Source organism: Mytilus galloprovincialis, chromosome 4 (genome assembly GCF_965363235.1).
Source record: "Mytilus galloprovincialis chromosome 4, xbMytGall1.hap1.1, whole genome shotgun sequence".
NCBI lineage: Eukaryota > Metazoa > Mollusca > Bivalvia > Mytilida > Mytilidae > Mytilus > Mytilus galloprovincialis.
The window spans coordinates 80,948,112-80,967,776 of NC_134841.1; the positions used below are offsets into that span (position 1 = coordinate 80,948,112).

At 32.7% G+C, this 19,665-nt stretch overlaps 1 protein-coding gene across 1 annotated transcript; it reads right to left on the reverse strand.

Annotated features, from left to right (window-relative positions):
- Window positions 1–9,358: 9,358 nt before the first annotated feature.
- Window positions 9,359–18,903, reverse strand: LOC143073096 (neuron-specific calcium-binding protein hippocalcin-like). Its single transcript, XM_076248410.1, has 4 exons — window positions 18,562–18,903; window positions 14,266–14,380; window positions 10,302–10,571; window positions 9,359–9,719 (listed from the first exon to the last, which is right to left on the reverse strand). The coding sequence occupies exons 2-4, from the start codon at window positions 14,371–14,373 to the stop codon at window positions 9,525–9,527; spliced, it is 573 nt and encodes a 190-aa protein (XP_076104525.1). The 5' UTR covers window positions 14,374–14,380; window positions 18,562–18,903; the 3' UTR covers window positions 9,359–9,524.
- Between the last annotated feature and the right edge of the window lie 762 nt (window positions 18,904–19,665).

The following is a 19,665-nucleotide window of genomic DNA, read 5'->3' on the forward strand; positions in this document are numbered from 1 at the left end:
TGCGCAATACTGTGCAATTGAAAATACTTGCTATTGCACAATACTGTGCAATTGAAGATTTCTTGCTATTGCGCAGTACTGTGCAATTGAAAATTTCTTGCTATTGCACAATTTATACTGTGCAATTGAAGATTTCTTGCTATTGCTGAATACTGTGCAATTGAAAATTTCTTGCTATTGCACAATACTTAATATAATAATTTTGGATCCTGATTTGGACCAACTTGAAAACTGGGCCCATAATCAACAAGAGGCTGTCACAACGACAGCAAACCGGATTTATTAACATTTATTTGTGTCCTGGCAATATCACAAGAACCATTACTGATGAATGGTGAAAGTGAAAATCGTCAATATCTAATTTGACCTCCATTTTGTCATCAGTATCAACATATTAAAATTTGAATAGCTTAGATTGAATGGTTCATGAGTAAATGCAACAACGTGAATGGAAATGCCATTTTACAATCTTTCAAGAACCATAACTCCTGAACGGTAAAAGTCAAAATCGTCATTATTGAACTTGACCTATATTTTGTCATCAGTAACAACATATACAAATTTCAAAAGCTTTGGTTGAATGGTTCATGAGAAAATGCACGGACACGACTGGAAACACCATTTTTCAATCTTTCAAGAACCATAACTCCTGAACGGTAAAAGACAAAATCGTCATTATTGAACTTGACCTCTATTTTGTCATCAGTAACAACATATTAAAATTTGGGAAGCTTTGGTAGAACAGTTCATGCGTAAATGCACGGACACCACTGGAAACTCCATTTTTCAATCTTTCAAGAACCATAACTACTGAACGGTAAAAATCAAAATCGTCATTATTGAAGTTGACCTCCATTTTGTCATCAGTAACAACATATTAAAATTTGGGAAGCTTTGGTCGAACAGTTCATGCGTAAATGCACGGACACCACTGGAGACTCCATTTTTCAATCTTTCAAGAACCATAACTCCTGAACGGTAAAAGTCAAAATCGCCATTATTGAACTTGACCTTCATTTAGTTGTCAGTAACAACATATTAAAATTTTAAAAGCTTTGGTTGAACGGTTCATGAGTAAATGCACGGACAACATTTGATTGCCGCCCGACCGACCGACCGCCCGGCCGACCGCCCGCCGTACATCCCCAAATCAATAACCCACATTTTTGTCACAAAAATCCGGTTAAAAATCTAAATACATGTTTAGATTCAGCATATCAAAGAAGCCCAAGAATTCAATTTTTGTTAAAATCAAACTTTAGTTTAATTTGGACCCTTTGGACTTTAATGTAAACTAATTTGAAAACGGGACAAAAAATTAAGAATCTACATACACAGTTAGATTTGGCATATCAAAGAACCCCAATTATTCAATTTTTGATGAAATCAAACAAAGTTTAATTTTTGACGAGGGTGAAATTTTCATCGAGGTGTCGCACGTTAGACGCGGACGGGCTACCGCGGGTCTCTCGACCATCGAGGCCGGCAAACTATACCCTCGGTCGAATTGGACCAACTTGAATACTGGGCCAATAATAAAAAATCTAAGTACATTTTTAGATTCAGCATATCAAAGAACCCAATGGATTCAATTTTTGTTAAAATCAAACTAAGTTTAATTTTGGACCCTTTGGACCTTAATGTAGACCAATTTGAAAACGGGACCAAAAATTAAGAATCTACATACACAGTTAGATTCGGCATATCAAAGAACCCCAATTATTCAATTTTTTATGAAATCAAACAAAGTTTAATTTTTGACCCTTTGGGCACCTTATTCCTAAACTGTTGGGACCAAAACTCCCAAAATCAATCCCAACCTTCCTTTTATGGTCATAAACCTTGTGTTTAAATTTCATAGATTTCTATTCACTTATACTAAAGTTATTGTGCGAAAACCAAGAAAATGCTTATTTGGGCCTTTTTTTGGCCCCTAATTCCTAAACTGTTGGGAACAAAACTTCCAAAATCAAGACTAACCTTCCTTTTATGGTCATTAACCTTGTGTTTAAATTTCATAGATTTCTATTGACTTAAACTAAAGTTAGAGTGCGAAAACTAAAAGTATTCGGACGACGACGACGCAGACGACGACGACGCAGACGACGACGCCAACGTGATACCAATATACGACCAAAATTTTTTCAATTTTTGCGGTCGTATAAAAATGGAGACGGACTCAAACTAGTTAAAGACCGATCTAAAAAATCAAGAGCAGTAACTCCTGTAATAGATCGATTGACGATTTATCGATGATTTATGATTTAAGATCTTGTCTGAGTGGCCACCTATCCTGTTCAAACTTCTACCTATAATAGTTTTCAGGGTATTTATTTTGACCAAAAACAGCGATATTTGATATAAAAAAAAACGCAAACAGGGGTACAATCATCGTTGAAGGGAAATAAGATGACTGACAGTTTAATTAAGTCTGACTTATTTGTAGACATTCTAGCTAAATCAGATAATTGTTGCTACTTTTTCGGTTTTCTTGATTACATTATGTATTTACATAAAAATAAGGAATGTATACCACATTTGCCAATGAGACAGCTACCCACCAAAGTTCAAATGTAGTGGATGTACGCAATTACTAGAATTAATATGCAATCGTACGGTTTCAACAACGAAAATCCATATCGTAAAGTCGACTATAAAAGGCCCGATCTGAACAATTGCAACAATTGACTTGAAAAAATAGCGACTTATAATGAAACAATCAAGGAAAACAAATATGACAGACAAGAACCAAAGACGACCATTGAATGTCATGCTCATGACAGGAAAATACAGAATATGACAGGGTTAAACTAGTTTGAATGCGTTCTCTAACCTGGGACAGTGGTATAAGGCAATAAACCAAGGACAAAATTTGCAAATCAATAATCGGAAAACAAATATATGAGAAATAGGAAAAACGACAAAATAAATCAACTACAGACAAATATAGAATGTGGCGATATTAAACTAGTTTGTTGGTGCCAAATCCTTCCCATAACATTGGACAGTTGTGCAACAGTACAACATAAGAACAAAATTTACAAATTAGTTGAAAATGTATAATCAGATCGATTCAAAGCAGAAAACATTAAACAAAAATATAGACTCTACACGGCAGCGAATCCATACATCCAACTAACTGAAGATCTGAGAGTACTTGCAGTTATGCTGACAGCTAAGTTCAAAGTCAATAACAACTAATGAAACAATCGTTATGAACCATCATGAATATAAGACTAAAATTTCAATCAGTACACATCCAATATTTAATGGATTTAGTGTTAAAAAAAAGTCATTAACAGCCAGTAGTCTCAATGGCAATCATACACATCATTTTCATAGTGAAAAACATGATATTGTGCAATGGCTAAATATAGATATCGACAGATCGTGGTACTGTGTGTGTATATAACAATAATATTTAGTATGGTTTTAATTTTCTGATAACAGAATAAAGTTTGATTTGGTCTAGCATATAACTGTGTAAAGCACCCTTTTGAAAAACGCTTCATTCGTGTACGTAGTGTATCGCATGAAAATGAGTGAGGTAAATTCATCATGGATTTCACTAGTATTACAAATTTTTCTACATTTGAAAATGCCTGTACCATGTCAGGAATATGACAGTTGTTGTACATTCTTTTGATGTGTTTTATAATTTGATTTTGCCATTTGATAAGGGACTTTCCGTTTTGAATTTTCCTCGGAGTTCAGTATTTTTATGATTTTACTTTATAGATATAAATGATGGTAAAGTCTTAATCTTTACGGCCGCTGGTATCTTGACTGGACACTGTCAGAATGGGTCAAAACAATCAGGTCCCTTGATGAAACGTCGCATTCATAACTTGAATCACTGATCGACCAAAGTCTGTTTTCAGAGACAAAGAGGCTGTGAAATGTGTATTATTTCTTCATGATAAATATGTTGTTGTTCCTGCGGACAAAGCTTCAAATAATATTGTCTTTGTATGTAAATCCTATTACTACGAGTGTATTGTGAAAGAATTAATAGGAATAAATGAGCACTCAGGTAATCCCACATACATATAATTTTGAAATGGATGAGATATTGGCGAATCATAAGTCCTTCGTGGCTTTAATGGACATTACATCGAACAACACATCGGAGGTCTTACCTTGTTTGTATTGGATACCTTATTAAGCTTCACAAAATGCCATACAAACAACGGTACTTTGCAGGCTCATCTGCATGTTCGACTTATGAATTGTCTATTAGATTGACATAATTTCTGTCCGCAGTGATAGAGGATTTTTGGAAATACTGTGAAACTGTTGACTCGCGTAGTAGTATTAACCATATGTGGATTATAAAAACTCTAAAGAACGTCTGGATAATTTTAAATCTCAATCTTTTTCTGCAATTAGTTCTATCAAAAGATTTTTTCAACCCTGCATACCACCATTCCCCATGTGCAATTGAAAAATCGTCCTAAAAGAAATAATTCACAATGCTTTTCAACACAAAAGTGGTAGCATATTACCGTACGCTATAAATTTATTACTTTGGGATACCGTACGGTATATTTTGTTGATGGTGAACAAAAAGGTTGACATGATACACAAAGGAACAAGTGATCAGTATGCTGGATTTCTTATTTACAACATTTTTGTTGAATTTGGAGGTAGACTTTTTCAAAAAGATTGCCATAGGAACGAACTGTGCGCCTCTCCTCTTCTTATTCTTATTTTCATATTAATCTGAGTTCCTTCAGAAACTTGTCAAAAAGAATAAGACCATAGAAGCCAGATTATTTGATTTCACACTTAGATATATTGGTGATATTCATTCCATCACATGTAACACACCGAACTTTTCTGATTGGTTTCCATTAATATATCCCTCAGAACTAGAAATTAAAGAAACGACTGAGAAGTGTATATATAAGTGTTTCCAAACTTGTTTCCGAATCCCATATTTGAACTTCATTAAATATTGTTATACTTTATTCTTGTAATTTTTCATTAATAAATAATGTTTTAACTAAATTAATGAAACAACAGACACGGCTTCATATGCCTCATTTTTATACATCGAATTTGACATACAGTCTTCTCAGTACCAGAATCTATGACAAACGAGACGATTTTAATTTTGAAATTATCAACTTTCCCCACCTTAGTAGCAATATACCAGCTTCGACTGCATATAGGATATACATTTCCCAACACATACAGTGTTCAAGACAGCTCCCACTCAGCCTTGTTAAGCGTACTGACGTTGTTTACGGTCAATAATAGCGTTTTATAGAATGAAATTCAAAACAGTGTAGCTGTGGCCATTGATTGACACATTAAAATCATCCATTGACTGGGACAATTTACTTGTAATTTACTGTAACGACCACTGTTCACGACGTACCTACGATAGACATTTAAACTGTGGGGTCACCAAAGGTTTCTGAACGCCTTTAATTATAAAATAATTCGAAAAATTATTCAGGAAGAACTTTTGTGTTTTGATTCATATAATTGATATAAATCAAAATATCGTGTTATTTTTGATTAATTTTTCGAATTACTTTATTTAGGTGTTGAAAACCTTTGGTGACCCCATAGTTTAAGTGTCTTTAAAAAGTACATAGTGAGCATCGGTCGTTACATACAAACGTTCACCTAAATTGTCCCAGTCAATGGATGGTTTTAATGTGTCAATCAATGGCCACAGCTACACTGTTTTGAATTTAACTCTAATTATTATTCTTTTATTTGTCTTAATGAATATTACTATTACTATAACTGTTTAGACTGTTTTGGTGGTATCCATTAGACGAGACTTATTTATCCCGTCATTGTGTTATCGTTCTATGATATTTTTTGTATTCTTGTCTTTCATTTTTGCTAATGTACTTTGTCTATATGCCTTTTTGTGTTTCTTTGATACATATGACGTGGCTCTGTACTTATACATCCCTTCATTATATTGTGCTATTGTGAATTTTTGTATTCTTGTCTTTCGTTTTTGCTAATGTGCTATGTCTATATTTGCCTTTTTGTGTTTCTTTGATACATATGACATAGCTCTGTAGTTACACGTCCCGTCATTGTATTATTGCTCTATGATAAAGTTTATATGCTTGTATTTCATTTGTAGTTAATGTACTTTATCTGTATGCCCTTTTGTGTTTCTTTGATACATATGACGTGGTTCTTTTTGTACTTATACATCCTGTCATTATATTATTGTGCTATTGTAAATTTTTGTATTCTTGTCTTTTATTTTTGCTAATGTGCTTTGTCTATATGCCTTTATGTCTTCTTTGTTGCATGTTTGTTTGTTTTTATAGTGATTAAGATTATAACACAATGTTGACTGCTGTACCCCTAATTATGAAAATTTTACCTAGTATGATGTCTGTTTGTTTTGTTCACACATCGTTGTCAATATAAAGGAAATAGATGCGACTGTCACACAAGTCAGAGGTTCAGCTAGCTATAAAACCAGGTCGGATTATGTACCCTTCTGTTGACTCAATGCTAAACATATAAAAATTTTATAGAAAATCCACAGCCTTTCCCCTTGAACTTTCATATTTAAAAATTCGTTGCTTGATAGATAGAGGATTATTGCATGCAGTGCTAGCAATGATTTCCTTTAAACAAGTTTATAGATTTGGATATTGGTGAAATCAAATATAAATATAGTACAATTCAAATACACCTTTTAGAATGCGCTCGACTTTCGTGACTCATCACGAGGTATTTTGTAATTTAAAGGTTTTTTTAGAAAGTTTTGCCAACAATAAACGCATCATAAAAAAACAAGTAAGTCACCATGCAATGTTCTGAATATTATAACAAAATTCTCTGTATTAAAGTCTGTGGATTTTCTACAAAAGTTTTGTTTTATCTGCCACAAAATCCCGTTTCTATTAAACGCAATGAAACAATGAATAATAATGCTTTGCACTAAGTTTCCCCTTAGTATATGTACACAATGGCCCATCTCTACTATTCATTTTTTGTTGTTGCTGTTTTGATACTATTGCAGTTTTAAAATTTCATAATTATATGGCTACAGAAGGTGTCATAAACCTTAATCACCATTTTCTACATATGAAAATATATTTACCAAGCCAGGAATATGACAGTTCAGTTGTTATACATTCGTTTCATGTGCTAGAGCTTTTAATTTTGCAATTTGATTATAGGGACTTTCCGATTTGAATTTTCCTCGGAGTTCAGTATTTTTGTTATTTAAGTTTTTCTGTAATCAGTATACATAAAAATACATAAAGCTACAGTATATATCATTTGGTCCCTGGTGGCTTCATGTAGTTTTCTCATTGACAATCATACTATATCTTCTTACTTTTATATAACTGAGTTTCATTCAAGTGCACACTATCTATTGTTACTTCTTATTGCACATACGCTATTGCAAAATACTAAGACCGTTAAGAAGAGGATATGTAAAAAAAAAACAATTAATAAAATAGTTAATACAACAATAACTTATACCTTTTTCTAAGTGTGATCTTGGTGAGTAAAAAAAGCAATTTTCGATCCTACAAAATGAGTTTGTATCTGATTTTTCCCTTTTTACCCATTTTGGGCTATTTTTATGAAAACAAATTATAGTTTCATAATTAAACTTTTTTCATGATACTTTCACTAAATATAATATAGACCAATCTGAATAAAATTAACTATAAAAAACCTAGAGGTTGGTGTTAATATTAAAATTGCCATTTTTGCAAATTAATTATCACTTTGACTTACTCCTTAAAAGTTTCAGAAAAACAACCCAAAGTATTTAATTTGATTTATAATATACAACAGGAAAGGTTTTGATATATCACTTGAAATCATTTATCAGCATCCACCACACTTCTGTGAACAAGGAAATACTTATAATGAGAATCCTGTTTTCAAGGAACATGTCAGCAAATTAAGTTGTTTCAGAAATACTTTTCCTCCGAATTTGTTGCTGTTTCATATTTGCTTTTCGTTTTTCTATTTTTATGCCCCATGTTCGTCCGTGCGTCCGTTCGTCCCGCATCAGGTTAAAAATTTTGGTCGAGGTAGTTTTTGATGAAGTTGAAGTCCAATCAACTTGAAACTTAGTACACGTGTTCCTTATGATATGATCTTTCTAATTTTAAGGCCAAATGAGATATTTCCCCCCATTTTCACAGTCCTTTGAACATAGAAAATTATAGGGCGGATGGGGCATCCGTGTACTAGGGACACATTCTTGTTGCATTAATAAGTTTGTTGAATTTCTTATTTGAATTGTTTTACATTTTTCAAGTTGTTGTCCTTTATACGGCATGGTTTTGGCTCGTGTTAATCGTATTTTCCATCGCTGGGATACAACTTGATATTTTTTTTCTGGTAAATTTGGAAAAAATATTAGTTGAAACTGGGGGCTTGGAATTAACTTTGAGTAACTTCGACTAGTCTACTCTTATATACTTTTATTAAGTGCTTTGTTTTTTAAGTACTTTGTTTATTTTGTAATTTTTATAATTATTTTATTTAGTTTGTGTATTTAGTTGTGGCCTGACGAGACAAGCTCTTTTCATCTGATTTTTTTACAGTTCGAATTAATGTTGTGCCATTTAACCCATTGTCCCATGATAGGCGTAGAAATTGAGCGATCTCAAAAATGTTTAAAATTTGAGATGGGTTTTTTTTTGTCTTTTTGGGTTTTCCTTTTGAATGATATTTGCTTAATTAACGCTGTTAGTTTTCTTGTATGAAATGTTTATTTTTATATTATGCAGCTGTAGAATACAATAAGGCATGTCGCTCATTGTTGAAGGGCGTATCATGTTTGTATCACTGTCTGTTTTTATTAGATGGATAGTTGTTTCATTTGCAATAATCTTTTTTTCAATTGCATTATTATGTCATGTTTTAAAGACTATTTCATACATGTACCATTAATACTGGTAAATTTTGACCAAAAATCTCATCACGCGTAAAGGTATGTATTCATCCTTGATTTCAGTTATATGTAAATGAATTGACCATTTATGATAAAGTTGATCTAGAAACGCGCGTTGGATTAATCAAATATATCGTTCATTTTATATCATCCTTTTTCAGACCGAAAATGTTTATTTAACATATACATGAATAACTTGTTACTACTTTTTATGAATTTAAATTTCTAAAACTCGAATAAAAAAAACAATTCTATTGCATGAACAATATTTTTATGTTATTATTAACTTTATATCTCTTTATTTTTTATTTTATTTTTTATACCAAAACGGAAACTAAATGTCCGATTCTTAAGGGAACAAGACGTATTATTTTGTGTGTTCCATTTGTCTTTTAACGGAGGCACTTGGTATTTGATATGGCCTTAACATGCAGTAAATCTAAGTTTTATCAAATGCACATGTATTTAGAGGTTAAGCTCAATATATTAAACAAAATCAAAAAGTATTCCAGAGATGATAGAGTGTGAGAGTTGACGAGGGTAAACTAATACAAATGTATGATGACCCCTGTGGACCGATGCAACAAGAGTATATCACAAGAGTACAGTTTCATTTGTCTTCTGTTTCATCTGTGTTTCGACAAAATATTGCAAATAACACAGGATCCTCCATAAAAGTAGTTATAAATTCTTCTTTTGTTAATTTGTCGTCCTTATTTTTATCACAGCATTCGAACATTTTTTCTGCTATTTCATCTGGGGTTGGATCCCCGGGTGATTTCTTTTCATTCACATCTAAAGCGATCTACAAAAACACAAGACGTCAATTAAAAAACAAACAAATATGCATGCACTGATTGTTATTAAGATATTTTCAACAATCTGCTTACTTTTAAATGCGAGAACACAATGTTAAATGAATGTTGGTTAGTTCATGTGTTTTTTAGAGTAAGCTTACCAAATGGTACAACTATCCTGCACGACTTACACATAAATGCAATGTAACTTTAAAATATGGCGTAGAGGACATACGCCTCCTTTTTGCCATATAAAAAAAACATAATTTTTTTTCGCTATATTTTATATACAGTTTTAGCATAGTCACCAAAGTTTTATCGGTACAAATGGAAGTTTTTAACGACCTTGACTGACTATACAGCCCTTACTGTTTGGCTATTATTCACACCCTCCTCCTTTTTAAAAATACTGGATACCCCTTGATACACATTCCACAAATGTAGCAGATTTTTATTTTGCATAACATGTGGACACATCTGGGGATAAAATATAATACGTTTGCGCGCATTTATTTTTGCAGGTAACACAGGAAAGTAGAAAGATAATTTGCGTGCAAATGTATTGCACCGAATGTTACACCAGGTCTTACCTTATAAATATTGATCATTTCTGGTCTCTCTATTGTACCATTCCCATCAATATCAAATAAATCAAACATCCAATTGAGTCGTTCTTCAGGATTTGATGTACACTCATGGTTCAAAAACATTAAAAACTCCGTGAAGTTAATCGTCCCACTTTTATTTTTATCTGCAGCACGAAAATAATGTTCTGCGAGGTTAGTACTCTTATCTTTGTAAAATCCATACAGAAAATCTTTAAAATCGTCTAAATTCATATTTCCATCTGGATTCATTTTCTGCAATATCAATTTGAATGATTTAGTCTGAATGAAATGTAAAGTACCATACATATAAAAAAAAATGGCGGTTATAATAAAAGATTATGCTGGCGTTATAATGTACGGGTCACAATTTTAGAATTGTCGAAAATTGAGCGGTATATTCATACGTGTATATATATAGTCTATATGATTACTACTTATAACATAGGTGGGGTATGTACAAATGTATAATATGAATTGTTTTTATATAAAAAAAAATCAACACTAACAGACATAAAACGTAGACATACATGTAATTGTTACATAGGACGGCAGTATATTCATATTCAATAAGTTAACACTGACAATTTAGCCACTATCAACAAACTTTTAAAACAAAATGTATGAGCAATCATGAATTGAATAAGAGACGTAATTATTATACTTTGTCTATTAATATCTTCTTTTGTGAATTATGAGAGACATACATATATATCTACTTCAATCTATATCATTCCAAGGCCGTAGCTAGGCATCTTATTTTAGTGAGACAAAATTAAATAATTGAGCCGAGCGAAGCGAGGCGAAGCGAGGCGAAAATGTTTTTGGAGGGTATGAAATGAATGGTGCAAAATCCTGCATTCTAGGCATTTTTAGAGAGTTTGATAATGTTTTGAATTTGGACACTTTTTATATAAATTTTTCATATTTTAAAACTTTTTCTAATACAAAACTGATTTTTAACAACTTTATTTAAATTTATATGTAAGATAATCATCCAAATATCACTGAATTGAGTCTGCTGCCAGAACATAGAACAAACATCGATTCAGTAGAGTTTTCCAAATTTTTCTATGGCCGGTTCAGTCAACTCGTTTCAGAATCATAATTTGGTCTGCTGATATCCTTATCGCGATGAACATGGAGCATGACAAGACCGCACAATCTCTTGCCACTCATGCATGCTCTTTTCCAAGTTTTCAGTTTGTGTCAGGACAGTTTGTGTTTCTAAAGGTAACACATCATCATCAACACAATGAACAATGTCTTTTTCCAATTCCTTCTCCATCAGCAATTCGGTAGCAGCATCGGTAGTAACAGTTTTGTTTGCAAAAGCGAATTAAGCTTTCCTGTTAGCACCATCATACAGTCGCAGTTACACAATATTAAACTCGCTTTTATGCTGACAAAGAGTAGACAAACTAGGGATAGAATGAGATAAGATACATGTATATGATTCTATCTATAGAGTAGGTAATATGGGTACTACAGGGTAATTGCAATGGAGTTTTTGACGTTTGTACATGTAGTTCCGTAATTACAAATTATTTCTGGAAATAGCTGGTGGTATTTTAGTTGCAGAATCTATAAATTTAGCGGTTAGGGTTTGGGGGTGTCCGATTTCGAAACCCCGAATATAAAGAAACGAAATTCCGTAGTCCCGAATAAGTAAAGACAAAATCCTGTGTTAAAGGTTCTACCATTTCTCAATAATATCAAATTGGAATATGGGATATTCATTCAATTTTTAAGGTTAAAGAAACATGGATAAAAACTAATCCATGCATTCATGTTTAATATTATTTATATTTCATTTATCTGTAAAGAGAAAGTTTAAAGTTCGTGAAATGAATACACAGACACGACTGCCCCCTTGCGATGCCCAGTACTTGATTTGTCAAAAGTTGGTGAAACGGAGAAATGAATACGCAGACAGGACTGCCCCATTCCAGACCAGTACTTTATTTGTTAGTCTACTTATCGTTTTTTGATTGTTCTAATGAAGTTATATATGCAATACTCAGACTCTCTTCACAAAAAAAACTAGTTTACTAGAATTATTCCTTCTTTACCTTCAGTGTCGCTTTTCTTTTTTCTGCAAAAGCCTGTTTTTAACTAAAGATCCATGATGCTTATCGTTACTAGGTTAATGTAATCGAGAAACATCACCCGTTGAGGTGCTGAGTTATATCCAGGAAGAATAGTTTAAAAGGAAGGATGACAAGTTATAGAAATTAAGGTTGAGACAGAACAACAAATGACTATAATTATATTTATATATATGTATAAAAAGAAAATAATCGGTGTCGAAATTTTAGTGAGGCAATTGCCTCACTTGCCTCAAGGGTAGCTACGGCCTTGGAAAACATAATTATATGTAATATGTAATATGTAATGCTGTTTCGTAACGGTACTAGCAATAAGATATGGACATTGCTGGAACAGAAGATTTCAATGATGAAATCTTCTGTTAAAGTTTTAGGTATCATTAGTTAGATTGAGGAAAATGTATCCCTTGTGTACAATCATCTTTGACTCTTTGTCTGGTACTGACCTTATTTTTTTTGTTTTATCAACTTTTCAACGTTTGTATTAGAGTTTTTCGATTTTGAAATATTTTGTCCCTAGATTCGAACTTCACTGAAAAGACACGAATTGTCGGCAAATGAATGCGCATCTGTAAAATTGGCACAGAAAATACCAATACTAAATCTTCAAACAAAACAATGCGACGACATATTGGCATATTCTTATTCAGTCGCAATATAAAAATAATTAGATGTGGTATGATTGGCAATAAGACAACTATCAATAAAAGTTAAAATGAAGTATACTAAAACAAGAATGTGTCCTAAGTACACGGATGCCCCATCCGCACTATCATTTTCTATGTTCAGTGGTCCGTGAAAAAGGGGTAAAATCTCTAATTTGGCATTAAAATAAGAAAGATCATATCATAAGGAACATGTGTGATAAGTTTCAAGTTTATTGGAAGTCAACTTTATCAAAAACTACCTCGACCAAAAACTTTAACCAGAAGTGGGACGAACGAACGGACGTACAGAACAGAAAATATAATGCCCATAAATGGGGCATAAAAAGTTTGTATGTTCTAAATTCATTACTATTACTTATGGTATGTAACTTATATCATGTTTTCCGCCTCTTGTTTTTATTCACACTTATCAATTCTCGTATACAAGGAAGACGTACTAATATATCTTTTAAAATATCACAAGGTTGATCAGCCCGTTTATTGCGACCGTACACCAACTCTGTTTGATATGTAACGATTGATATTTGATAATGTGAATCCTTTATTGATTGTAACTTAATGTTTTCAGTAACTGAGAGTATTATTATTAGATTAATACTTGGTGTCATTTATCTTTTTGTCTTTTTTGACAGTTGTTTTATTTTTCGCTTCCTGACGATCTCTTGAGTAAAGACCTCCAGGCACGCTAGCACCACTATCAACCAAATAATTTTAACATTTTGATCTAACGTTGCATAGTTTTGAAGGGAGATGGTAAATATGTTTAATCAGACACATCCTGTCCTAGTTTCAAAGGTGTCTGAATAGAACATAAAATACATGATTCACTTAGGAAAAAGACTCCGTTTTTCTGAATTCATTGTATATAGGAATCTAGTCAATACATGTATGCATTCGTTTTACAGACAATAGTATACGTATACACATAGCAAATGAGCTACAATAAATGTCGTTTCTAGTTAATTAAAGTACATCACTTCTTGTTTAATGGTAGGTCAAATACATTTGATGGTTTGGCTGTTTGCATATAATTGACAATCAAATCAAGACTTCTAGATTTTCAATACTCTACTGGGATCACTCTCTCATTAATATTTACCTACATGTACATGTATGATCTTATTGCGCTTATGTACAGCAATCAAAAGTTGTAATATTAGTAGTGTGTCTTACCATGAAGTCTTTATAAAAATCCATAATATGTGGCTTTTTAAAATCTGTGTGCTCTTCTAAAAATTTGCAATCTTCTTTAGATAACTTTTTTCTCATCTGGTTCCCCATTTCACTTCTGAAAAATTGATGCGTGATGCATAAATTGATAAATTGAAATAGTTTGTTTATTACTACTCCGATTATGCTTTTTTGTTAGTTTCCCTGCTAGATGAATTTAGTTAATTGTTGAACTTGCGTTTTTAAGCATCCGAAAGATATTGGTTAAAATGATAATTATTGTATACCGTTATCAGCTACATTATGTTTATACAATACAAAGGTGCGAGACAATATTTTTTTAAAAACATGTATGTATTAAACAGTCAGTGTATTTAGTATGTATATAACAGTCAGTGTATTTAGTATGTATAACAGTCAGTGTATTTAGTATGTATATATTTTTTTTAAATCTCGTCTCGCACATTATACTATACAATTTCTGATTAGACACTTTCCAAAGTTTGTCGAACAGTATCGAAGTTTACTAACTGACATCATGGCTTAAATTTCAATAAAACAGGTCTTTTTCTCCAATCGCGATATTTTCAACCCTGTAGACTGGTCAATTACGATACGTCCATTTTCAGCAAAAAAGGGGACCTGAATGTATGTTTCTCACTTGATAAAAAAAAGACACAGTAGCTGTTTGGATTGGGATTCGTTTATCATGAAACATTACGTTTAAAGGGTCGAAAGGGAGGCGTACAGTTTAATTTTTCAAAATCTCTGATTTAAATTGTCAACAAATAAAAAAGCACACAAGGATAGTATAATTTCGGTGCGATTAACACGTGTTTCTGGGAAAACTTCCATAGGGTACAGTAGTGATCAAAAGTTTGGAATGTTAAATATTTAAAACTTTGCAGTAACAACTTAACGGGCAAGAATGGACAAAACCGTTTAAGATTCCTACGAAGTGGCAATCTAACAGTGGAGATCACTTCTAACCTCTCATTAGAACAGTCAAAATAATCTGCCATAGAACTGTTCTAAACTGTCCTAGAACAGTTCTACCCTATAACTGTTCTAAGTAGAACTGTCAGAATCAGTTATAGGTAGAACTGACCAAATCAGTTCTAGTAAGAACTATAGTTCAGGATCAGTTCTAGGTTAGAACTGTCTAAAACTGTTCTAGGTAAAACTGTCCAAATCATTTCTAGTCGTAGAACTGTCAGCAGAACTGACTAAATTAGTTCTAATCGTAGAACTTCCAGCAGAACTGTCTAAAACTGTTCTAACCGTAGAACTGTCCAAACCTGCCAGCATTGTAGAACAGTTCTAAATGACGTCACTGCAGACAGGGCATCTCACTGGTCACCATTCAGTGTTATTAATATCGTTGATGAATCCACGCGCTGCTGTGATGAATATGTATTCTATTCGCTTGACTTATTTATATTTAAACAAAGAGTTCTTAAAACTGTTCTATGGATAGAACTGACTTAATCCATTCTAGCCGTAGAACTGACCAAATCAGTTCTAATCGTAGAACTGTCCTAGTCGTAGAACTGACCAAAGATTAGAACTGTCTTAATCAGTTCTAGGTAGAACTGACCAAATCAGTTCTATCAGTTCTAGGTGAGAACTGTCTAAAAGGTGTCAGAATGACAGTTCTACATACTGTCCTAATACAGTTCTAACAGATTCTGACAGATTTGATGAGAGGTTAGAAGTGATCTTCACTGTAGTTATTGCAAAGTTACAAATTATAACAATGACACTCAGTTTAAGATTTATCATAATTATACAAAAGTCATATCCATTCTTATAAAAGTGTAATTCAGTGTCAATTGCAGAGTTATCATAGCTTTTTTTTTTAAATTCATGAGTATTACATTCACTATTATAAAGATAATTATAAGTAAAAGAACCTAGTACTCACAAAGTATATTCTTCAAACAAACTCATCATAGATACCAGGACTAAATTTTTTTATACGCCAGACACGCGTTTCGTCTACAAAAGACTCATCAGTGACGCGCGAATCCGAAAAAGTTAAAAAGGCCAAATAAAGTACGAAGTTGAAGAGCATTGAGGACCAAAATTCCTAAAGGACGTTTCTATGTTTGCCTTACTATTCAGTCACAAATACCATGCAGTCCATAATATAGATTTACAAAATAGTCTTTTAAGGAAAAGCCAATTGTTACAAATCCACCTATCCGTAAAGATAGAATGATCAATACAGAAAAAAAAGATATAAATTATGATTTATCAATCTTTGCTTCGCTCTTTATGCAAAAACTGAACTTGTAGTATATTCCGTATATTCGAAACCAATAAAGTCAGAAAGACATTTAGAATTTTAAAAGTTTTGAAAAGATTTATATCAAAAGCTGTAGACAACCAGACAAAACACAGGCAAAATCGGAGACTTAAACATGCATACTTTGCTAGCTGAAGTCGGCCTTCGGGTTCGAGATTTTCTTGCTGTGTCTAATCCCGTTGGTAGCCTTGGACTGTTTTTCGCTCTTTGTTCGGAATGTTGTCTTTTTGACACATTTCTCGTTTCCATGCTCAATTTTATTATATAGACTTTTATAGGTAAAAGTTGCACCATGACAGTGCAGAGTTATATATCCTTGTTTATCAATGACATACATTTTCTCATTAACGTATACTTCATTTTATTATTTCAGATAATGGACTTTGCTTGCTCAGATTGAAGATTTGTTATTTTACTTGATTAACTTCCTTATAAGCACACAAACAACATGCAATCTTTATAATGTCCTTCTTTGCTTTTATGATTCCGATAGGACTTAAAAGTGTACTTTTATTAAAAAATATTTTTATTGATACTGTCTACAAACTTCGCGAAAACATTCAAGATATATATTGTATAATTAAATTATAATAAGTGTTAATATGGATCCTTATAGGATAATACCATTTACAATCTTTTAAAATATATCTTTTTTTTTGAATTCATTAGACGAGCAATTGAGAAACTACTTTTTTGATAATACCCTGTGTGTCTATGGTTACTATTCCATACCAAGTAGGCTAGGAATAACTGTATTCAACATATTGCCATTCACAAGGTTGTTGGCATCTTATAGTTATTCATATGGATTTGTAGTTAATGAGCTTGCAAGTTAAATCATTTAGGAGATACTTATCATATAGTAATCATAGAATGATAAACGAAAGATGAACTTTAAAGAATGAAAAAAAAAGGATCCCGGTTGACTGATTTTTCAAGTTAATTGACATGTTTGTATACCTTAGATATGTAATACTATCCCCTTTGGATACCTCATACACATACATGTATATCCCGAAAGGAATTTCCTGGCTACTGAGTAATTTCCCTTCATAGATGAAATGAGCACGAAAGACGATAAGTTTTAGTTTCCTGATCAAATTGTTGATAAGTTAACTCAGAAAGATAGCATCATGTTTTTATTTTTGACGTCCGCCTTCCTTAAAGTCATTTGAAAAAAAAAGTTGAACATGTTTTATATTCTTGAATTTTTACTCTGAAAGAAAAGTAAAACAGTTTTCGAGATAATAGTCAAACTTAATAGTCCAAAGTTCTCATAATTCTGAACACATCTTTCCCTGTCAGATTTTCATTTTGCCTCCTATGTGCTTTTATTTTAGCTACGTCGGTCATGTTAATTGACAGGCAGGTTCATCGGATACATTTTTTGAAAACTAGATTACCCAAAGATGAGTGTGGCCAAGTTTGGCTAAAATTTGGCCCAGTTGTTTCTGAGTGGACTTTTGTAAAAGTTAATGGACGACGGACGCTAAGTGATGAGAAAAGCTCTCTCGACTCGTTTTAATTATAGTCTTTTATATTGGTCGGCGACATGAGTTGACCAGGTTCGGAGCAGAATATTAGGTCTGCAACTGGAAAGGAAAGTATCAAGGAATATTTCATAGGTTCAGTATGATTGGCAATTGTTGTTTGCTTAACGTTAACTTAGCGCACCACTTAGGTTTCTTTAAATTAAGAAATTGTTTAAGTGATTTTCCCTAAGTATGATATAAACTATTTACTCATAGTTATGCCATTCTGTAATACTAATGAAATTTAACAGTTTATGAATATAGTCACTGACATTAATTAATCAGACAGCACTTGTACATGTAATATTACATCTTCTCTCTTTTACCTGTGACTTATCGTTGTACAGTAATACTTGTCAATGCAATTATTGGAAGTGACAAATGATATACAGATTAATTAATTAGTTTCATATGAAGCAAGGTTAACAAAGAGGATGAAAATATAGAGTAACGACTTACGTGTTGTGTAATAATTAAATATATATCCTTATATCATCTTTTTGTACACATTATAATTTTACAAGATCAATCTTATTATAGATGACCGAGTTATTGTTCAATGTTGAAGTCTAATCCGAACAATGTTATTTCACAGGAAATGTGGTTTTGTCCTTACGACGTGAACTATACGCTTGTTTATGTTGACAGTTATGTGTAGCTAGGGTATAAATTACTTAGTGATCTTGATATACAGTCTCAAACTAGTGACAAATCATTGTACAATAAGAAACCCAAGAAACAGTGCCCTCTATTCTATATATGTATACACGGACACATTAAAATAACTTAAGATAGTACAAAACGGAAGTTATACTTATAGATAAATTAAAATTTAAAGGAAGCATGTACATTTTTAGCGTTCCAGGCACTTACTTATCTCTGGAATTTGTTTTCATATACAAATATACTTATTGAAATCATTGTGATAAACTCCTTTGCTCGTCATACGCCTTTTATTTTGAATAAAAAATATCTTACTTATTTATCTTCTACCCATAGGCGGATCCGGGGGGGGGGGGCCTGGGGGGCCCGGGCCCCCCTTTCGTGGGAATAATGTGGTTTATATAGGGAATCACTGAAGCATGACTCGAGCGGCCCCCCTTATGCCAGTCAGCGGGCCCCCTTATGACAAGTTCTGGATCCGCCACTGCTACCTTTATTTAACAGGTTTATATTGGGAGAAATTAAGAGACAAATTGGTGTTAAAATAATTCGGCGTTATTCTGTTAAGAATACAAGAGATGTTACCGAAGTACTTTAACAGATATTAACAAAATGGAAATGGATATGGTGTAATAAAATATTAGTTACATAGTGTGCTAGTGACCTAATACGGTAATATATGGGGTCAGTAGCTACTTCCTTTGATCCTACAAAAACAGATGCCAACAATGACAACCTGTTAGATTTAAATGTGTTTAATGAATTTATTTCACTTTATCATCACTTTCTTCGTCTCTTGAAACCTTTAATATTTTTTCTCAGTACTGTTTTGTTCTTCTAAAGGGACGTAACACCACTACTAACCGTGTATGAAATAAGCCCCTCCTCCTTATTACCTTA